Source organism: Peromyscus eremicus, chromosome 2 (assembly GCF_949786415.1).
Source record: "Peromyscus eremicus chromosome 2, PerEre_H2_v1, whole genome shotgun sequence".
Classification (NCBI taxonomy): domain Eukaryota; kingdom Metazoa; phylum Chordata; class Mammalia; order Rodentia; family Cricetidae; genus Peromyscus; species Peromyscus eremicus.
The window spans coordinates 100256181-100279292 of NC_081417.1; the positions used below are offsets into that span (position 1 = coordinate 100256181).

General features: G+C 38.4%; 1 protein-coding gene across 6 annotated transcripts in view; it reads left to right on the plus strand.

The window, feature by feature from the left end:
* Cntln (centlein) overlaps window positions 1-23112 on the plus strand; it is a 254855-nt gene that overhangs the window by 91959 nt on the left and 139784 nt on the right. For all 6 annotated transcript variants that reach the window (XM_059254498.1, XM_059254499.1, XM_059254500.1 and 3 more), the window contains exons 6-8: window positions 94-227; window positions 2777-2939; window positions 12985-13179. In XM_059254498.1, coding sequence (XP_059110481.1) covers window positions 94-227; window positions 2777-2939; window positions 12985-13179 — 492 coding nt within the window. The remainder of the gene's footprint in view (window positions 1-93; window positions 228-2776; window positions 2940-12984; window positions 13180-23112) is intronic.

Below are 23112 nucleotides of genomic sequence, written 5' to 3' on the forward strand. Positions count from 1 at the left end.
TAGCTTTTCCCCTACATCTTATAGAGTAGCCATAATATACTTCTGTTTATGCATCATGTTTATTATATTGTAATACAAGTGCTCTAATTTTAGGCCTGTGAAGACAATTTAATTGAAGCACAGAAAGAAATTGAGTTATCACAGAGTAAATATAATGCACTGTCACTACAGCTGAATAACAAACAGACTGAACTTCTCCAAAAAGATACGGATATTACACTTGTCAGGCAAGTATATTTTTGTTTTAACTTTCATCAGAATATCACTAGTCATTCAGTATGACAGCATTTATGTTTATTGTTAATACTTTCGGATGGTAACAGTATGTCTTCCATAGGAACATATGTTTGTGCAATGAAAACCTGGAGTTCTGTACACTAAACTGGCACAAGTTACCTAGGGGAGCTAAGAGCTCCCCTTGACTTGGTTTTTAAAAACAAGAACAATACATTCACTCATCATTTCCTAGACTTTTCCTCTGAATATGCACAGTGAGTTTTTCTTAATTTTAAGTGCTTGGAATTATTTATTTTTCTTATTTCTTTGTCAAAACACCTGACAGAAACAACTTAGAGGATGGAAGATTTCTTTTCATATCCAGTTTTGCAGAGGGGAAAGCATGGTGGCATTCATGATGGTGTTTAAAAATGAGAAGTTCTTGTCCATGGTGGCTGCAGTATGAGGAAGCTTGCTCACATCTCTCTTGCTGACTAGGAAGCAGAGAAGACCAGATTGGATCTGGTGCTGGGGAATAACCCACAAGCTCCCTAGCTCCATGGCTCCATGTCTGCTAGGTGGGCCCCATGTCTAGAAGGTTCTACAACCTCACAAACTAGCACCACCAGCTAGAAACAAGTGCTCAAGTACATGAATTTGTGAGGGACATTTCACATTCAGTGTACAATACAAACTCACCTATTTTAAGTAAGTCCTATTATTTTCCTTTCTTTGTTTTCATATCAAGAATGGTCAAGACAAATTCCTTCCTTCCTAGTGGCCCATAGGTATTTTTCTTTATTCTTTAGTTTGTCATTTAGCCAGAGATAGAGATAGAGATAGAGATAGAGATGAGAGAGAGAGAGAGACAGAGAGAGAGAGAGAGAGAGAGAGAGAGAGAGAGAGAGAGAGAGAGAGAGAGAGAGAGAGAGAGACACCCCTAGGTCATTTCATGCTTACTAACAGTGTGGTTATTAAGTAGTCTATGAGGTAGTACAAAAGTGCTCTCGTGTCTCATAGTAACATGAGTGTCTCCCTTCTCTACATTGTGTTTGTTATGGCTGAAGATACATATATTTAGAACTTTAAATAATTTTTGTATATATCAACCTTGCTCTCTTATTAAGAAATAGATAATGTATTTGAATATTGGAGGAGAAATGAGTTTTTATTTTCGTCTTGTACTTGTGTTTAACTTCATCTCTCTCCTTAGACAAGTGCAGCATTTATTTACATAGGTGTCTTGGCCAACAGGCTCTCATTGTCCTCAGTGGACATACCATTGTTTATTTCCTTTCTTAAATTTTCTGACTTAGCAATAGAAAACAGCACAGTCAGAAAGGACTTCTACTGTTTCTCTTTATCATGCTTCCTAGAGGCACTGTGCAGTTCCTTATTCTCTCTCCAATGTTTGACCTGTTATTTTTACACGTTTCCACTTTTAGTAGTTATAGGAAGGTAGATTATGCACATGTATTTATCTGTGTGGGTGCAGGGTTTATCAATCTGACTGAGAACATTCTTGTCTTATATGTCTAAAAAGCAGAGCTTGTTTTCTCTGTAGTAATTTTCATTAGTATTTAGCAACTATTTATGTGTTTGTTTATTTTAAAATCTTTTCATGTATATAAATAACAAGTTTGAAGCTATATATATGTATATATGTAGATAGATAGATAGATAGATAAGGAAAATTTCCACTTAAAATGCAATCTCCAAAATATATAAAATGAAATGTATTTTGGTGATATATGTCTCTATATAAGCAAGGTGTTCTAACAAACTAAGTAATGGAGCCTCAAATAATTGTTTCTTTAAATATTCTTTTTGTCCAAATAAAATAACCAAGTAATTTATAGTTTTTATATAGTCTGTGTCACATGCGATTTCTTACCACAGGGATCTAGAAGTCTCTGCCCCAGAGGAATTGTTCTCCTTCATCCTTAGTCTCCCACTTCCCCTCCTATGTCATTTGTCCCCCCTTTTCGCCAGGGTTCACCTGGGTGTTTGCAAAGACTGGATCCCCTTGTGTTGGTTTCCTTCCTTCTGACTTGTGGCCTCGTCATCTTACTCGTCATCTCCAGAGTCACATTGTGGTTTGAAAACTTTATTAGCCTTGTTTTTTTTCACTGTACTTAAAGTTATTTATTATGTAAAAATGAAAGCTTGAAGCTTAAAGCTTAAGCTATATTTAAAACTATCTGATAACTATAGTTAGGGCCATTGCTTATCAGTTCTTGGAATTGAAATTTTAACTTAATTTCAATAAGAAGGCTGTTCTATGACAATATATCCAGAATTTTTATTTCTATCAAGCTATAAAAGGAAGTTGATAAGTATTTGCCTTTGAAAGCCATAGTAGCTCTGTCAATACTTTCTACGTGTATATGATAAATATTAAATACTTTATATATTATTTCATTTATTAATAAGTTTACCTGCAATAAAAAAATAATAGATGAAAATTAGGAAGCCGATCTATACTCTTAGATGAACACAATTATTTAACTGAGGTGATCTTTATTCATACCTCTCTCTGTTTATGGCTTGCTTTGCACAGGAAAGAGTTGCAGGAGCTACAGAATCTGTACAAGCAGAACAGTGCACATACAGCACAGCAAGCCGAGCTGATCCAGCAGCTCCAGGTTCTCAATATGGACACACAAAAAGTACTCAAGAATCAGGAGGATGTTCACCTTGCCGAAAGTATATCATACCAAAAAGTATGCTGCTGCTCTGGTGTAAAGATGGGAAATTATGTGCATAAACTCAGGAAAACAAATTTCAAGTTTTCTAAATTTTGTATTATTCCCTTTTTACTTGGTTTAACTTGGTAATATTTAAATTTTTGTGAGTTTTCTGTGGTAAGATTAGAAAAGTTGAAAATATAGATATTAAAGCAACTTGTAAATTGGAACTTTTATTTCTTCTGTGAAACATACTAGGTACAATAGTACTTTTATTATAAGAAGTGATTGGATCAAGTATGATCCTGATGTATGACCTAAGGGAGACTTTATATAGAATCTATATTGTTTTATTGGCAAATGTGCACAGACACACAGGGATTGTTGATGAGGTCTTCAGGATCATTCATTTTCAAGGATTTTCCTCTTTATGTTTTAGTTTGTTTTTAGTAGTAATTTTACTGTTGTTGTTTGAGGAGCCCACACCAAGGCTTACTTAGCTCTTGAGCTATGCTAATTGACTCAGCATCACTAATTCTGCTATTAATTTAAAGAAGCACCTATATTGAGCTCTTTATATATTTTACAATGTGTGTTACAATGTATTAAGTTGTTTATATAAATAACATCATGAGAGTAATATCCTTTTTTAATAGCTGAGACTGGATTAGGTTGAAGGAAGTTAAAGATGACTTTATTTTTTTTGTACCTCACAGTTCTGGAGTCAGCAGGTGGTAGCTGGAGTCTGTAGATGTCCTTTGTCCAGTGCAATAGTAGATGCTGTGTGCAGATGGGCTGCGTGATGGTCACAAGTATGTTGTGAGATTCAGAGCTGCATTTTTTGAGAGGCTCTGTCTGTTTGCCAGGAGTCAATGCTGGTCCAGAGAGGTTTTTCTGGGCCCAGCAGGTTGCTCGTTCCTCTAGAGGCCCTTGAGTTTGTATCCCTGGTGATAGCAAATGTCACGGTTCAGCAGTGTCCCCCGAATGCATTAGGGAGTATGTATTAGCAAATAGAAACTGAGTTGTGCATTGGAGGAAGAGAACCTGGGGAATTAGGCATTCTTCCTGCTTCTTCAGTGCTTTTAGACCCTCTCCTCAGCAAACTTACCCAGGGAGGGAGGAAGCAGGATGATCTAGTTCTCCGCCAGACCAGGGCTCAGATCTGCTTGGAAGCAACCCACACAAGGCAAGGATGTAGCTTCAGAGCCTGAGCAGTCTCTATCTTACAGCTGTCAGCCTTCAGAGTAATACACAGTCAAAGGAACATATTTCTTGTCACAGAGGATGGGACCATTGCCACCACAATGTGAGCTCCCTGCTTTTATTAAGTATAAATTTTTTCATATAATATTATATTCTGATCATAATTTCCTTTCTCCTAAGTTCTCCTAGATTCCTCCCACCTCCCTACCCAATCAAGTATTATATTTTTCCCTCTCTCCTCTAAAAACAAGCAAGTAAACAAATAAAAGGAACCAAAAAAATAAAACAAAAAGCAAAAATAATGCAGTTAAATGACTATCAGTCCATGGAATCAGCTTAATGATCAAAGGAATTTATTTGGGGTTAACTCACAAGACAGAAATAAGGGATTGTAGCAGGATCCTGGAAGGGTGAGGCAAGGTCCAAGCTGTTCTCTAGCGAGCTCTTCCCTGCTCCAGCTCAGTGTCCAAAATCCATGAGGCAGAGAGCATGTATATGTGCATTTCAGGTCTTAAGGGTCTCCAGCAGCCACACCCCAGGGGCAGGTACCTAGCAGCTCCCTGCTGCCTCACTAGGGCCAGTGCTTCAAGGCATGGCACAGACAACTGTCCACTACACAAAAAGACCAAACTATAACCAAAAAGCACATTTAAAAAAAAAAGCATGGAGTTCATTTTGTGTTGGTCACCTACTCCTGAGCTTATGACCTGTGTTGGAGGGTGATTGTCACTTCAGTGGAGAAAACTGATTGTCACTTTCCCCAGCAGGTATCAGTTGTAAGTAGCTTCTTGGTTAGGGGTGGGACTTTGTGTCCACTCCTCCTTCTCTATGCAGGGAGTTTTGTCTGACTTGAACTGGTGCAGGTCTTATGCATGCACCACTGTCTCTGTAAGTTCTTATGTGCAGTATAACACATATGTTATACTGTTTTGTTTGTAAGATGTTGTTTCTTTAGAGTTATCTGCTGCCTCTGGCTCTTACAATCCTTCTCCCTCCTCTTCCACAAAGACCCTGAAGCCTTAAGGAAGGGGTGTGATACAGACATCTTATAAAGAGCTGAATGCTCCAAGATTCCTCATTGTCTACACATTGCCCATTGATGGGTCTCTGTGTTTATTACCATTTACTGCAAAAGAAGCTTCTCTGATCAGGGTTGAATGATACTCTGATCTATGGGTACAGCAGTATGTCATTAGTGGTTGTTTCATGATTATGTTTATTTAGCAGAATAATAGTATTAGTTTTTTTCCTGTAGCCCTTGACCTATCTAGTCTGGGGTTCATGACTTCATTAGCAATGTCAAGTGTGAGTTCTATCTCATGGAGCTGGGCTTATATCCAATTTAAAAAGTGGTTGGTGTCTTCTATAGCCTTTGTGCCACTGTTGTTCCATTGTATCTTGTAGGCAGGTCGCTGTGCTGAGTCCCAGGATTTGTAGCTGGGTGACAGTGATAATTTTTTTCCTTTGGATAGTGTGCATTGTACCTTCCATCACTGTGAACACTAGTCAGTAGGAGTGAAGCTCCTAGTTAGGCACTTGCTTGACTTCTCCAAGTGTGATTACCTAGATATATGTTCTCTTCAGCATTAGGGCCTTACTGTCAGATTGTGGAGGGTAAGTGATAGCATTGACAATGGCCTGTAATGCTTGAGGATAGGGTATGGGACCCTGTGGCCAATGATTCAACAACATGTAACTCATTCAGGTCCTGGAGATTTTATTTGGTAGCGTATGATATATAGTTAGGGCATTCTCTCCCCCATTATATAGCAACTCCATTCAAATTCCTTTTATATATTTTAGGAAGCTAAAGTGGGTTTCCATATGATTTTTCAAAAGACCTTTATTGTGTTTTATCCCTCCCTTATTTCTTCCTTTATCCTGCCCTCCTATTCCACTTCCCATTTAATAATCCTATTCTATTTTTTTTCTCTTTATCCATTTATAACACTTTACTCCATTTCCCCTTCCTTGAAAGAGCCCCTTCTACCACCTCCCCTAGTCCCTTATGAGGTCCCTAACCTCTGGATATTCAAAATGAAGTACACATATCTAAGGTTAAAAGCTATCATCCACATATAAGAGAAATCCTACAGTAACTTTCACACTGGGTCTGGGTTAGCTCCCTCAGGATGATTGTTTCTAGTTCCATTATTTACCTGAAATTTTTCTATTCTTCTTAATAGCTGAATAATATTCCATTGTGTAAATGTACCACATCTTCATTATCCATTCATCACTTGATGGACATCAAAGCTGTTTCTGATTTCTGTCTCTTATGAATAGAGTAGCAGTGAACTTGGATGAACAAAGTATCTCTGTAATAGGATGTAAAGTTCTTTGGGTATATGTCTAAGAGTGGTATAGATGGATTTTGAGGTAGATCTAGTCTCAGCTTCCTGAAGAACTACTATGCTTATTTGCAAGTGACTATATAGGTTTGTACTCCCTCCAGCAATGAGTAAGGGTTTCCCTTTCCCTGCACCCTTCTCAGCATTTGCTGTCATTTGTTTCATTAATCTTGGCCATTCTGACTGGGATAAGAACTCCCATAGTAGTTGTAATCTGCATTTCCCTGGTGGCCAAGACTGTTGAACTTTTTTTTTTTTTTTTTTTTTTTTTTGGTTTTTCGAGACAGGGTTTCTCTGTGTAGCTTTGTGCCTTTCCTGGGACTCACTTGGTAGCCCAGGCTGGCCTCGAACTCACAGAGATCCGCCTGCCTCTGCCTCGCGAGTGCTGGGATTAAAGGCGTGCGCCACCACCGCCCGGCTAACTGTTGAACTTTTTAAAAGTGTTTCTCAGGCATTTATTCTTCAACTCCTGAAAACACTATGTTTAGTTCTATACCCCATTTTTAAATTGTGGTTTTTTTTCTTGGTGTTCAAATTTTGAGTTCATGAGGACTCTGTGCTACTGTCTCTTGTGGCTGTACCCCACTGAGACATGGACTGTCATTGGTGACTGCTCTGTACTTTCAGGTTCCCAGGACAGTGTAGTCTGAAACAATAGGCCAATCTCACAATGCAACATAGCTGTAACACTAAGATAATGGATTTCATCTCCAGTGTTAGGTTGTCACTGGGACAGCAAATCTCAGCCCTGGATTTGAGAAGTGTAACTGCCAGAGTCTGCTGGCCCTGACACCGGGGTGGCCCGGCCTACCTTGTGGCTGTAGCTTTGGGTCCTTTATCTGTGTTCAACCCATCCAGTATCTTCCCCTGTGCTTTCTTTGCCTCTTCCCTTCACGGTGCCTCCTTATCCCTTCTCACCCAGCCAGGCTGGAGGTGATGGACTAAGTCGTCTTTCCGATTCTCCATGCTTTAGCTGTCCTGTCACTACCATCTTAGTGTCCACTGCTCTTCCTCCCTCTTTATTCTTGAAGGATAGTCTTTCTTGTTCACTCAGACACCTCTCATTCATGTTGTAGCACAGAGAAAACTGCTAAGCTGTTGTCTTAACCCAGAAAGCAAAGAACTGTTGACCATATAGTTCTTCTTATGTCTGAGTTTTGCAAAAATGTTTAATCCCATCCAGGGTTTTAGACCATTAGCAGAAATAAGGAAACAAGTTGTAACAAAAACAAACAAACAAACAAAACCAACACAAACAATCAAATAAAAAAACTCTTCTAAAAATAGCTGCAAGGAATTTTGGTTGTTAATAGAGGAAACATTTACTAACTCAGAATGTTACAACCAATACAGATGAATTAATTTATTATATTAATTAATTTACTCACTTGGGAACAATTTTGGGCATTTAACCTGTGCACAGAATGTAAGGTAAGGACATTTCCAAGGAGTTGGACTAGTTAAACTTCTTGCAAGGTCTTCTGTGGAAATAAACACTCAATTGCCTGATGCTTCATCATCTAAAAGCACATTAGAAATAAAGGTAGACTTACATTGTTTCATCCAAATTTGCAGGTAGATTAGTGCCTGGAATTAAATGTGATGAAATGAAGGATTCTCCCTTCATCCTGTACTCTTTTAATTTATTTTTTTACTGAAAATAGATTCTTCTCTCATATAATACATCCCCACACATTTCCCCATCCCTTCATATCCACCCTCTGCCTTTGCAATCCCCCCTCAAAATACAACAAAATTAAAAAAACAACAAAAACAAGAACAAAAACAAAAACAAAAATTCCCATCGTGGAAGCTGTTGTGAGTCACACAGTATACCCTACAGTACATAATGATGTCATTCTTTAACAGCTGATTAATCCTCCATTGTGTAAATGTACCATATTTTCTTTATCCATTCTTCAGTTAAGGGACATCTAGGTTATTTCCAGTCACTGCATATGTACCTGAGTAGTGATCCTGCTAGGAAGTGAGCAAGGCCAGGCACAGTCGAACAGAGCAGGCAAGCAGGAGATGTGTATATCCAAGGAATGAGTTCATCCTAGGTCCGGGAAGCAGGCTAGTGTAGATCTTCTCTTCCAAGTTGTTGTTTTTTTTTTTCCAGTTCTTGTTGCTCTGAAGTACAAGTATTCACCACAAGACACAGCTTGCTCCAGTGTCTAGAATTACCTGTCCATCAGACCAGCTACAACTGAGGAGACTTGTGAACAGGAGTACAACTGAGCAGTCACATGGGAACAGCAGAAGAATACTATTCTTTTTTTCTTTATTTTTCATACTTTTAATTTCAGAACAAAATAAAACAAACAAACAAACAAAACACAATACACAATCCCCAACCCTGCTATTTTGTGGGAAGGGATTTTTTTCTTTAAGGCATAAGGACAGGATAGAAGAGATCCTCTAGATATGAGCAGAGAGCCATGTAGGTCAGGGCCAGTCAAGGCTGCCAGGGGAGCCACAGGGAAACTAGAAGTCATGGGCTTACAGAAGTTTCTAATCTACTTTCTCTATGCAAGAGGCATTCTCATCACTTTGGAGTCTGGGATCTCATCAGGAACAGCAGCACTGGGCTCCTTTGCTGTCACCTCATCTTCATCAGTGCCCAGGCCTAGTTTGATCATGTGGTAGATGTGATTGGAGTGGGTTTGAAGATCCTCAAGTGAGGAACTATAGGAGAGCAGAGCAGTTTCACACAGCAGCAGCACCAGGCTCTTAGCCTTCTGCCGCAACATCTCCAATGGGAATGAATTGCAATGCTCTGAATTCCAGCTAACCTTCTACAGAGAAGTGCTTGGCTGCTACGTGGTCCTCCCAGTCATTGGAGAGGCTCTTATAGAATTCACCATATTCCTCTTGAGTGATGTCATCAGAGTTTCTGGTCCAAATGGGCTTAGTCTTATTCAGTTCTTCCTGATCAATGTAATTCTCCTTAATCTTCTTTTTCTCTTCTTTTTGTCTTTGCCACTGTCATCCTCCTCATCTGATTCCACATCTTCAGTCTTAGGCTTCTCCTCTTCATCCTTATCTTCTTTCTCTTTCTCACCCTTCTCAATTCTCTGCCCCATCATCACTGATCTCCATTTCTCATTCCTTCTCCAAACAGAGTATGATGGGATAGCCTGTGAACTGTGGATGTTTCTTCACCACTTCCTTGATCCTCTGTGGTTGATATATTGTGCACCCCAATAAACTTATCTGGGGGTCAGAGAACATATCAGCCACTATATTAAACATAGGTTTCGACAGTGGTAACACATGCCTTTAATCCTAGCATTCCAGAGACAGAGATCCAGATCCATCTGGATCTCTGTGAGTTCAAAGCCACACTGGAAACAGCCAGGTGTGGTGACACACACCTTTAATCCCAGGAAGTGATGGCAGAAAGCAGAAAGGTATATAAGATGTGAGTACTATATACATACATACATACATATATATGTATATATAAGATATATATATCTATCTATATCTATATCTATCTGTCTATCTATCTATCAATATATATATATATATATATATATATATATATATATATATATATATATGAACTAGAGTCCTGTTAAGCTTTTAGACTTTTAGCAGCAGTTCAGCTGAGATCCATTCAGATGAGGACACAGAGGCTTCCAGTTTGAGGAAATAAGATCAGCTGAGAAGTTGGCCAGGTGAGGTTAGCTGTGGCTTGTTCTGTTTCTCTGATCTTTCAGTGTTCGCCCCAATACCTGGCTCTGGGTTTGTTTTATTAATAAGACCTTTTAAGATTCATGCTACAATCCTCCTCTCCTCTAACTATTCTGTCTGGTCTTCTTTGAGATAAAGAATCACTTTGGTACCCAGACCAATGGGCTCACCATGGTCTGCAGGAATTGGATAGCCTGTGAACTGTGGATGCTTCTTTGCTACTTCCTTCATCCTCCTTTCCTCTAACTATTCTGTCTGGTCCTCTTTGAGATGAAGGACCACTTTGGTATTCAGGCCAGTGGGCTTATCCGGGTCTGCAGGAACTGTGAAGGGTCCACCAACAGAAGACTCTGAGGCATATTGCTCATCATCATTGTGCTTTGTGATTACAAACACTTTCTTTCCCACTAGATAGGTCGAATAGAATCCAACAGCAAACTGCCCAGTCATGGAGATGTCTGTGCCCACCTGGAGAGCCTCCATGATCATTTTTGTGCCAGACTTAGCATTGGTTCCCAAGTTATTTATGAGGTCAGCCTTGGTCATGCTAATGCCTGTGTCCTCCAAAGTCAGGATGTATATCCAAGGGTTGAAGATGATGTCAATTTTCAGCTCTTTACCACTGTCCAACTTGGAAGAGTCTCTCATAGCAAATCTTGTCCAAGGCACCAGAAGCATTAGAAATCAACTGGCAAAGGAAAAATTCCTTGTCTAAGTAGAAAGTGTTGATGATGAGGGACATGAGCTTAGTGATTTCTATCTGAAAGGCAAAGGTCTTCACCTCTTCCTCTCTGTGGTATACTTCAGGCATCTTGACAAGAAAGCCAAGTAGTAGTACAGAGCATGGTGGGCTGGGCTTGCACACCAAGTCTAGGCTGCATTGGGTGACTCAAGAGCCAGAAGAGTACTGTTGCTCTTCTGTTGGATGAAGAAAGGATATGAGGCCAGAAGAGAAATAAGAGCTTAAAAGAGAGGGTTTTTTTCCCTGGGTGACTAGACCCTTGTGTGAATGAAGGAGGAGCTCAGGAGGTGGCACCTGAGAGTAAGGTGTATCACCTTCACGCTTGCTGAGTCCTACTGTCTCCCTTCAGGTCGGCTCTAGTCTCTAGAGTCAGCTTTTTCCCAGTCATGAAAGCATCTGTAGGTGGGTGATTATTGTGCCCACACTGACCTCTTGATTGCCCCTGAAAACTGTCAGTATTACTGCTTTCTCCTCTTACAGCATCTGATTATGTTAGCTGTGAAAAAGACCTTGGCATATACCCCTGTCTAAGGCAATGACAAAGGAAAGCACTAATTTGTACTTTGAAATTCTTTATGAATTCTATATGTAACACCTATTTTGTAAAAGTTGCTTAACTTTTGCTGTAAAGTGATATGAATTAGCTAAATATTTATAATAATAGATATCACTTATAGACCCCAAATGTTTTGATTAATTATATTTTAGAAGATTTCAGAGGTCTTATTTTTTTATGAAAATTGTATATTTTAGGAAACTTTTTAAGAAAATAAGATGCACATACCTTTCTTGAAATTTTAAGCTTTAAAAATTAAATTATATCGGGAGGCAGAGGCAGGCGGATCTCTGTGAGTTCGAGGCCAGCCTGGTCTACAGAGCGAGATCCAGGAAAGGCGCAAAGCTACACAGAGAAACCCTGTCTCGAAAAAACCAAAAAAAAAATTAAATTATATCACATATACAGAAATATATAACAATATCCACTATATAGATTGATTAAAACCTACATTATTGTGAATTTTTGTCTTATGCCAATAAATGAAGATACTCTGTATCTTTAATTGGATGAACAAATTTAAAATCCTACTCTGTTAGCTGTGTAATGTGATTTTTTCCATTTGGAGGTTTTTGCTTTTGTCATAGATTTTCTGGTAGCTGTTTTTCTTAAAAAGAATCTTGGCTTTTGGATCACTTTCATAGTATTAGCAGCAGAAATGCATTTGGATTCCACATTTAAATCTGTCACCACAGTTGAGTTAAAACACATTAAACAACAAACCTTAGTTGAAAGTTTTCTTACTAAGCAAATTCTTGAGCATTGTAGGGACACTGCTGTTAACCACGCATGCCTGCATGAGATACTAATTATGTACCACATACTGGCTCACAATTTAATTAACTATAACTTTAGCTTTAATGCATGTATCTTAATTTAAACAATTTGATCTTATCTACCTGTGCCTTTAGAACACTGCCTTTGCATTATTATACAGTTCTAGATCTTTGTTCTCTCCCTGCTGTCAATGGAAGTGTTCCACTGTCTTGATACTTACATCTATGTGTGCCTACAATCTGATTGCCTTGCTTTGGCTCTTAGTTTTTCCCTCCCCCTTCTTCAGAAAGATACACTAATTTAGACTAAATGAAAATATATCAGTTAATTTTAAGAATTCCCAGTGAAATATGCAGTATGCTTCTGTGTCCTTTCCTAACAAATTACATACTTTTCCACATTTCTGTGATCTTTAGACTGATTTTTTTTTAAATTGGTCAATTCTAGTAGAATTGTCATTGCTTAATCAAGACCATTTTCTAATTTGAAGTCCTGCAAGTGAGTGTAATTAACTTAGAATCATTTTCCTTCTTTTATACTTAATACTTTTTGTCTGATACCCTGGCTGGTAATGCATTTTACCTTTTGAATGCCAGATATAATTTTATATTGATACTTAACTCTATCACTTCCACATTGTGTCTGCTTGTTGGCTATTAACATAATTAAGGTCAAGTATATGTCCATAGATAGTTCAAATATATATGCACATAATTACTTTATTGATTATATTATTTTGGATTTTTTAAACAGCTTTATGATGAATTACATATTTGTTTTGAAACTACAAAATCAAATGAAGCTATGCTCCGGCAAAGTATTGTTGATCTTCAGGACCAACTGTTTCAAAAAGAACAAGAAAATATAAAACTAAAAGAAAAACTTAAGGAATCACAAGGAGCATCCTGTCCATTACCTTTAGAAAGTGATTTGAATCACTCAGCAAAGGTGAGAGATTTTCTAAAATGTTACCCTTGTAACACCAGAGTACCATTTCCTACAGTTGAGTGGAAATTTAAATAAATTTGCATATTTTGAATGTAAAATTAAACTTCGCATTTTAATGAATGTTATATATGGCACATATTAAAAAGGAAATGCATGTAGAAATACAGAATATATCAAGTGTGTGTGTGTGTGTGTGTGTGTGTGTGTGTGTGTGTGTGTGTGTGATATGTTTATGTGTGTTAGGTGTCCTCTGTCACTCTCTACCTCACTTTTAGAGGCAGATTTTTAGTGAATGTTGTGTACACTGTTTGGGCTAGACTGAACCAGCCCCCTGTGATCTGCCTGTCTCTGCCATCCTAATAGTGTGGTTACAGGTATATGCCATGGTGCCTGTTTTTTATTTGGGTTCTAGGGATCTAAGATCAGATTTTCATGCTTCTGTGGCAAGCTTTTTACTCACTTTGATGGTTATGTTGATTGGCAACTTGACAGGGCTCTAGGCACGCTAGTGAGGGATTATTTAACCTCTGTCTGTGCCCTTGAAGACTATGTTGATTAGGTTAATTGAAGTGAGAAGACCTGCACTAAAGTGGGATGGCATGATTCCTTGGCTTTGGTTCTTTACTGTATGAAAAAGGAGGAAGTAAGCTGAGCAGAGACTCATCATTTTATGCTTCCGGATTGTGTGTGTAGTGTGGCCAACTGCTCCAGGCTTCCCATGAGTTGTGAGCTGAAATAAACCCTTTTTTCTCTGGGTTGCCTCTATGAGGGCATTTTACTAGAGAAAGAGGAGAAGAAACTAAGACAACTGAGTCACCGTTCACCTTCCACAGCTGATCCTTAGTATCTATAGGTTTGACAATCAATAACTAAAAAGTTTGAAATAAATTGTACCTGTCCTGAACATGTACAGATTATTTATTTGCTTATAATTATTCCATAAACAAAATAATATAACAATTCTTTATTGTTTATATTATATCAGGTAAAATAAGTAGTATAGATATGATTTAAAACATCTGGGAAAATAAGCAAAGGTTACATACTGTAACATGAATTGCTAAATGATCTTATAATAAAAACCAGAGCCAAGTATTGGGGGTAAATGCTGAAAGATCAGAGAGACAAAGGAACAAGCCATTGCGATGTCTTACCTCTAGGACTCCTCAGCCTGAAAAAGCCTTCAGTTCTTGTGTCCTCACACCTTATATACCTTTCTCTGCCCACCCATCACCTCCTTCTTAGTGCTGGGATTAAAAGCCTATGATTCCCAAGTATTGGGATTAAAGGTGTGTGCTACCACTGCCTGGCTGTGTCTCTTCTAGACTGAGTCAGTCTCTTGTAGTTCAGGGTGGCTTTGAACTCAAAGAGATCTAGACAGAACTCTGCCTCCTGAGTGCTAGGATTAAGGGTGTGTGCCGCCACTGCCTGGCCTCTATGTTTAATCTAATGGCTTATTCTGTTCTCTGATCTTCAGGCAAATTTTATTAGGGTACACAGTATATCACCACAGCATGCAAATATATATATAATAAAATATAATCAGGGACTTGAGCATCTGTAGATTTATAAGAGATTTGGAACCAATCCCCTATAGATACCCAAGGGCAAATTAGTGGTTATTGTGGTGAATTATGTGGTTATTGAAGAGCAACTTAATAGATCATGGCTAGTCAAGACTCTAACTTAAATGAGATAATAAAGTGGAAAGAGTATCTAAGAGTATATCATAAAATGCTTGCCACAATGTATGTTATAGGATACTTAATTCATGCTAGTGTTAGCCTTTTCCTGGAATTGCATTGACTTGGAACTTTGAACAGGTCATTTGAGTTACCTACATATTCCATATGTTAGACACATCTCATGAACAGCACAGCAGCACAGGGCCTGGAGAGGTGTGAAATGGGAGACAGGGAGACACAGACTCTAGGTTCACTTCAGGAATGAACAATTTTTTTTTTACTTCTGTTTATATATTGTTTAGCTGACTACTAAAGATAGCTCTGCAACCAGAGCTTGAGCAAACAGTCTGTTGGACCCTTTCTGTAAGAAAAAACAAAACAAAACAAAACAAAACAAAACCAAACAAACTTCTCTCACCAAGTGAGAGCAGCACCAATCAGTGGGTATACACACAAATATTTAGAAACCAGTGTAACATGTACATTTACAAAAACACTGGGTTCTTTCTGGAACCTTTGACCTCCTCATCCATGGGCTTTTCACCAGATTTAGAGTTCCAGACATCAAATATTTCCCATGAAAAAGACCTCAAATCTAATCCATTCATAACTGCCATGCTGATGTTACTCAATCTTGCCCGATAGATTGGCATGGTAGCATGTAGGGTCTAAAGCTTGGTAAGACTGGTGATAGCTTTTCTCCCCTAGCAGCCTACACTGCACTTTCCAGCACTTTCAGCACTGTTAATGCTAGCCGGCTGGTAGAAAGTCTCCTGGGCAGTGGGAGATTAGTTCCTCATGCTCTCAACCAATGATGGGTTTTACCATCTAGTTTTGGTGGAAAACCAAGAACAATGAATTTTGTTTCTTTCTGTGGTCTCACTGATCAATAAATAACTCATAGGGCAGTATCCTGTCTCTGGCACAGAGATTTTCATTTCATAATCTATGTCTTTTGGGAGCAACATTGTCAACCCATGCAGAGTAGCTCTGTTCAAACTCCATTTTAAAAAATGATATTTTAAAATTAACTTACAAATTAGTGGGTTCCCGTAGGGCTTCTTCATATATCCTTAGTGTTGGTTGGTCTAGCCCAACTCCTCCTCCACCCACCTGGGATCACTGATGTTTAATCTTTAACCCTCAGGATTCCTTCCATCTCCTCTTCTTTCCTGTCACCTGTGCTCTACAATATTCTGTAATTAAATTTTATTTGGGCTGAAGATCGTATGTTCCCTTAAAGTTTTTTCCTACACCCTTCATTTTAGTTAGCAGTTCCCTTTCCATCATATTTCTGTACCTCAGCCCCTCCATTATTGAACCCCTTTGCCCCCAGAATTCCCCTCTCTACTTTGATTTTATTTATACTTTACAACTTCCCCTCTGTAATTACATTTGCCCACAGTGGCCAGTTCCTAGTTTTCTACTTCCATATGAAACTCCAAGTTAAACACACAAAACAAAAGATTCAAAGCTAGCTTCAGCATTTGTGAGAAAGTAAGTGATATTTGTCTTTGTAAGCCTGGGAGACATCACTCAGTATATTTTTTCCTTTATATCCATTTTCCTGCAAATGTCATAACTTTCCTTTTAGAGCTGAGTTATTCCATGTATCACATTATCCTATACCTGGGTCATGTGATATTCCTATTTCTAGTTTTTTGAGAAACCACTAGACCGAAATCCAAAATGGCTGTACTAGTTTACACTCCCAGCAATGACATGTAAGGGACCTCCTGTACCCACATTTACACCAGCATTTGTTATCATTTGTTTTCCGAATGTCTTAAGTGAGATAGAACCTGAAAATAGTTTTAGTTTAACCTGCATTTCCCTAATAATAGTAAAGGATGTTGGACACTTTAAATTGTTTATTAGTCCTTTGTATTTTTTCTTTCTTTTTAAAAATGTTGTAGACACTAATTCCCTGTTGGATTTATAAATGCCAAAGATTTTCTCCCATTCTGTGGGCTGTCTATTTACTTAATTTGCAGTTCAGTTTGCCACACAGAAGCTTTTAGAGTTCCTGAGATCCCATTGGTCCACTGCCTGTCGTATTTCCTGTGCTACTGGAGTCCCATTTAAAAAGTCTACACTTATGCCTCTAAGTTGGAGCGCTCCCCCCTCCTTTTCCTCTAGCAGTTTCAGATATCAAGTCTTAAGTTGAGATCCTTGATCCATCTGAAGTTGAGTTATACACAGGACAAGAGATAATGGTTCATTTTTAATTATTTTACATGTTAAAATCCAGGTTTCTCGGCACAATTTGTCGAAGATGCTGTCTTTTCTCCAGTGTATATTTTTGATATCAGTAACAGAATCAGGTAGCTGTAGTTGCCTGGAATTATATTCTATTCCATTGATCTGGTGTGTATGTGTGTGCGTATGTGCTAAATTTCTTAGTGTGTAGCAATGTAGTATAATTATAGTCAGGTATGGTGATGCCTCACTCAGAATTCTTTATGTTCAAGTTACTTTGGCTATCCTCAGTTCTTTGAGCCTACATATAAGTTTTGAGATTGTCCCTGGACTTTTGGTTGGGATTGTATCTAATCAGTACATTCCTTTACTGGATGGCATTTTTCACAATTATTGATTATTCCTGAAAAGTCTTTTTATGTTCTAGGGTCTTTCTGAATTTCCTTTTTCAGTGTTTTAATATTTTCAATGCATAAATTTCTCATTTCCTTGGAAATGTTTGTTTCTCTATAGTATGTGTGTTTGTGTGTTGGGAGGGGCTATTGTGAATGGGTTCATCTCCTTGACTTTCTTTTCAGTATGTTTATCGTTAGTATATAGGAAAGCTACTAATTTTGTAACCTTCATTTTGTTCATTTTGTAACCTTCCACTTGCTGAAAATGTTTATCAGCTCTATTTTTATTTATTTATTTATTTATTTATTTATTTATTTTTTATTTATTTATTTTTATTTTTTTTGGTTTTTCGAGACAGGGTTTCTCTGTGTAGCTTTGCGCCTTTCCTGGAACTCACTTGGTAGCCCAGGCTGGCCTCGAACTCACAGAGATCCGCCTGGCTCTGCCTCCCGAGTGCTGGGATTAAAGGCGTGCGTCACCATCGCCCGGCGTTTATCAGCTCTAATTATTTTTTCTGGTGGAGTCTTTATGGTCTCTTTTGTATAAAACACTATTATCTGCAAACAGGAATACTTTCAGTTGTTTTATTGTTTGCAGTCCCTTTTATTTCATTCTCTTGTCTGATTGTTCCACCTAAGACTTCAGATACTGTATTGACTAAGAGTAGAGAAAATGGACACTCTTGTGCGTGATCTTAGTTGGAACTTTTTGAATTCTCCTGTTAGCATGATATGCTGTAAGATTGTTATATGAACTTTATTATTTTGCATTGTGTTCCTTCCATCCATTGCATCTCTGTGAGTTTTATTATGAAGGGTTGTTGAAATTTGTCAAAGGCATTTTCTATATTTATTGAGATTATTCTGTGATTTCTTTTGGTCTCTTTAATGGACAGTTTTATTGATTTATGTATGTTAAACTATCACTATATCTTTGGAGTGAAGACAAATTATTGATGATGGATGATTTTTTTTTTTTTTTTACTTAATCTTCAATTTGGGTTGCCAGCATTCGTTGGGGATTTTTGCATGTGTGTTTACAAAGATATCAGCCTGTTCATTTAATTTTATGTTTATCTTTGTATGTGTTTTTGTGTCAGGTTATTAAAGGAGGTTTGAAGCATCCCTTTTTATTTTGTGGAATAATCTGAGTGTATTGGAGTTAATTTTTTCCACAAACTACTTTAATTATTATGTTTTTATTGAAAATAGATTCTTCTCTTATATAATACATCCAACCAGTTTCCTCTCCCTTTGCTCCTCCCAGCCTCCCCACCCACCTGACCTCTCCCCCAGATCTACTTCATCTCCCTTTCCTCTTCAAAAAAGAGCCTCCAAGAGACAACAAACAAACACAACAAAACAAGGCAAAAGCCCTCATATTGAAGCTGGACAAGGCAGTCCAATAGGAGGAAAAAAAGTCCCAAGTACAGTCAAAAGAGTCAGATACACACCTGTTCCCATTGTTAGAAGTCCCATAAAAACACCAAGCTAACAGCCATAACATACACACAGAGGACTTGGTGCAGACTCATGCAGACCCTGTGCTTGCCACTTCATTCTCTGGGAGCCCATGCATTCCCTGCTTAGTTGATTCAGTGGGCCACGTTCTGGTGTTCTCCATTCCCTATGACTCCTACAATCTTTCCTCACCCTCTTTCATGGAGATCCCTAATCTCCAAGGGGAGGACCTGATGGAGACCTCCAATTTATGCCCTCTCTCGGCATAATGTCTGGATTCGGGCCTTTGCATCTGCTATTGGAGGAAGTCTCCCTGATAATGACTCCACAAGGCACCAACTGATCTATTATTTTAGCAGTTTCATTAGGATCTATCTATCTGTCTATCTATCTATCTGTCTGTCTGTCTGTCTGTCCCTGTTATGTTTGGTTCTACCTTAGGTTTCTTGCTTACCCAGTCTTTGGGTAACTGGCCATCCAGGCAGTGTAGAGCATGGGCTCCCTCTCGTCAAGTGGGCCTCAAGTTAAACTAGACATAGGTTGTCTACTCCCCCAAGTCCTAAGCCACCATTGCCCCAGCACATCTTGCAGACAGGACAGATTGTAGGTTGAGGGTTTTGTGGCTGGGTTGGTGTCCATATTTCTTTTTAGGTAGCCTGCAGAGTACCTTCTTGTGCCAAAGAGATTAGAAGGTAGGGATGAAAGCTCTATTCAGGCAACAGCTCAACCTCTTTACCTTCAATGAGCTGTGGATGTCGTCCTCAACAATGGAATCCTCCTGTCATTTTCAGAGAGCAGCATTCTGTCCTAGCATCAGCCTGGGTTGTTTAGGAATCTCCACAGGACCCTCTTGGTCAACAACTCAACTGAATGCAACCCAGCCCCACCATTGGAAGCCTTGCTTAGCTACAAAAGGTGACCAGTTTAGACTCCTTATCATCCATTGCTAGGAGTCCTCTCTAGGGTCACCCTCATACATTCCAGGAAGTTTCCCTGGAGTGTGTTTCCACACTGCCTCCCTGGTGCCCCCCAATTCCATCTGTCTCTTCCTGGTACTCCCTCCCTCCCCAGCATCTTGATCCTTCCTGCTCCTGTCCCCATTCACCCCCAGTCCTCCTACAAAATCTTTTCTATTTCCCCTTCCCAGGAAAATCCGTGCTTCCCCCTAGAGCCCTCCTAACCTCTCGGAGTTTGCAGACTGTAGTTTGATTATCATTTACTTAACATCTAATATCCACTCATAAGTGAATACAAAAAATTAATTCCTTAAAGTTTGGGTAGAATTCTTCATTGAGTTCTTCTAGTCCTGGGCTTTTTCTACTTGGGAGCCTTTTAATTACTGCTTTTGTCTTGTTCCTGCTTATGTATCTGCTTACATTTTTTCATCTTGGTTTAATTTGTATGTTGTATGCATCTAGAAATTAGTCCATTGCTTTTAGATTTTCCAACTGGAATAGGGGTTTTATGATCTATTTGTATGATTTTCCTAATTTCCTTGACACACCTGTTTCAGTATCACACTGTACATTTCCAACTGTAGTAATGTGGATCTTTTCTCTTTATTTTGGCTAATTTAGCTAGGGGCTTTTCAAGCTTGATTAACTTTCCAAAGAAACAACTCTTTGTTTCATTGATTCTTTACATTTATTTTCACTTATATTTCATTGATTTCTCCCTGATTTTGATAGTTTCAACTTATTTACTGCTTTGGGGCTTAGTTTGTTCTTGTTTTTCCAAGACTGTATGGTGCATTGTTAAGTTCTTATTTTGAAATCTCTCAAATGTTTTAGTGCAGGCGCTTGGCATTTGTACTGGTTAGGTTTTTTTTTTTTTTTTTTTTTTTTTTTTTTTGGTCAACTTGATATAGGCTAGGGTTATCTGGGAAGAGAAAGTCTCTCAGAGAAAATGCCTCTGTCATATTACCCTGTAGGCAAGTGTGTAGGGCATGTTCTTGATTAATGCTAGATGTAGGAGGGCCCAGCCTACTTGACACCTGGGCAGGTAGTCCTCAGTTGTATAAGGAAGCAGGCTGAGCAAGCTGTGGAGAGAAAGCTGGAAACAGTGTTCTTCCATGCTTTGCTTCAGTTTCTGACTCCAGGTTCCTGTCTTGAGTTCCTGCCCTGAATTCCCTTCATACTACACTGTAACTGTAAGATGAAATAAGTTCTTCCCTTCCTAAATTGGTGTGGTCATTTTAGAAGTCCTTTCTTCTCCATGTTGCTTTGGTCATGGTACTTATCAGAGCAAGAGAAGCAAACTGCTAACAGTGCTCTTTACTCTTACGCTGCTTTCACTGTGTTCTATATATTTTCCTGTTGTGTTGTTTTCAGTCAAGTCTAGGATTGTTTTTTAATTTCCTTCTTGTGTTTTTCAGTGATACATTTATTATTAAATCATATTGTTTAATCTACATGAGTTTGTGTTTCTATTGTATATTTATTCATTTGTTGTCCAAAACAATACAGGATATTATTTTGATCTTTCAATATTTTTTGAGATTTGCTATATGTCCTAATAATGAGGTCAGTTTTGGAGACATTTCCATAGAGTATTGAAAAGAATGTGTATTGTTTAGCTTTTGGTTGTAGTGTTCTGTACATGTCTGTTAGGTTCATTTGATTTATTTTTGTCATGTAACTTCACTGTTTCTTTGTTTAGTTTTTGTCTAGATGACCTGTCTATTCCTGAGATTGGGTGTGGTAGTCACATATTGTACCTGTGTTGGGGCTAAACTGTGTTTTACATGTATTAGTAATTGTTGTATGAACTGGATGCACTTGTGACTGGTGTGTGTCTATTTAGAATTGTAATATCATCTTGGTGGATTATTTGTTTAATAGATATGAAGTATCCTTTTTTATCTCTTTTGATAAGTTTGGTGAAGTCTGTTTGTCAGATATCCTGCTTGTTTCTTGGTTATATTTGCTAGGAATATCCTTTTCCCACCCTTTTACCCTGAGGTGTCTGTCATTGATGCTGAGGTGTGTTTCTTGAAGGCAGCAAAATTATGAATCTTGTTTTCTAATCCAATTCACTTGTTTGTGTCTTTATATTGGGGATTGAGGACATTCTTATTACTGGTTATTGATATGTGTATTAATTCCTGTCATTTTGATGATTTTTGTCATGTCTTCTTAGATCTCATTTGATAAACTTTCCTGGTCCTGTATGTTTATTTCCTATGAATTCCAGGGTATTTTCATCCTTTTCTTCAAACTGAAGTATTCCTTCCAGTATCCTCTGCACAGCTGTTTTAGTGATTTTGTATCATGGGAAGTTTTTGTTTATCTTCAACTTTAATAGATTTTGTGGGGTATAACAGTTATGGCTGTAATTGTGATCTTTTAGAACTTGTAATATTTTTCCAAACCCTTGTGGCTTAAAGCATTTCTGTTATATAGTTAGCATTGCTATGATAGACCTGTCCTTTTAAGTGACTTGACCTTTCTTGAGTATTCAATACTCTTCTTTATCCTGTATTTTAACTATTATGTCACATGGAGTTCTGTAGCTGGAGTTTTCTCCAATCCTGCCTGGCCCATGGTCAGGACAAATCTCTCTCACCCACCAGTCCCAGAGCCACTCAGACCCAACCGAGTAAACACACAGAGACTTATATTGCTTACAAACTGTATGGCTGTGGCAGGCTTCTTGTTATCTAGTTCTTCTATCTTAAATTAACCCATTTCTATTAATCTATACTTTGCCACATGGCTCATGGCTTACCAGTACTTTACATCCTACTTCTCATTATGACAGCTGGCAGCATCTCCTAAACTCTGCCTTCCTGTTCCCCCAATTCTCCTCTCTGTTAGTCCCGCCTATATTTCCTGCCTGGCTACTGGCCAATCAGCATTTTATTTTTCAATCAATCATAACAATATATTCACAACATAGAGAACATCCCACAGCAGAGTTCTACTTGTGTCTGATTGTTTGACTTCTGTATAGCTTCTTCTACCTGAATTGGCCTGTATTTATGTAGGTTTGGAAATTTTTCTTCTCTGATTTTATTGAAAATATTCTTTATATCTTTTATGGTATTCTTCTCCTTCAGGTGTTCTCCCCCTAGTTTTCCTATTGTGATTCCACTGCTACCTTCAATAACAGTCACTATCCAGGATCCACACACTCCTGGCCCCTTCTCTACACACCTTCCAGGAAGTCTACCCTGCCAGACCCCTGCTTTAGTG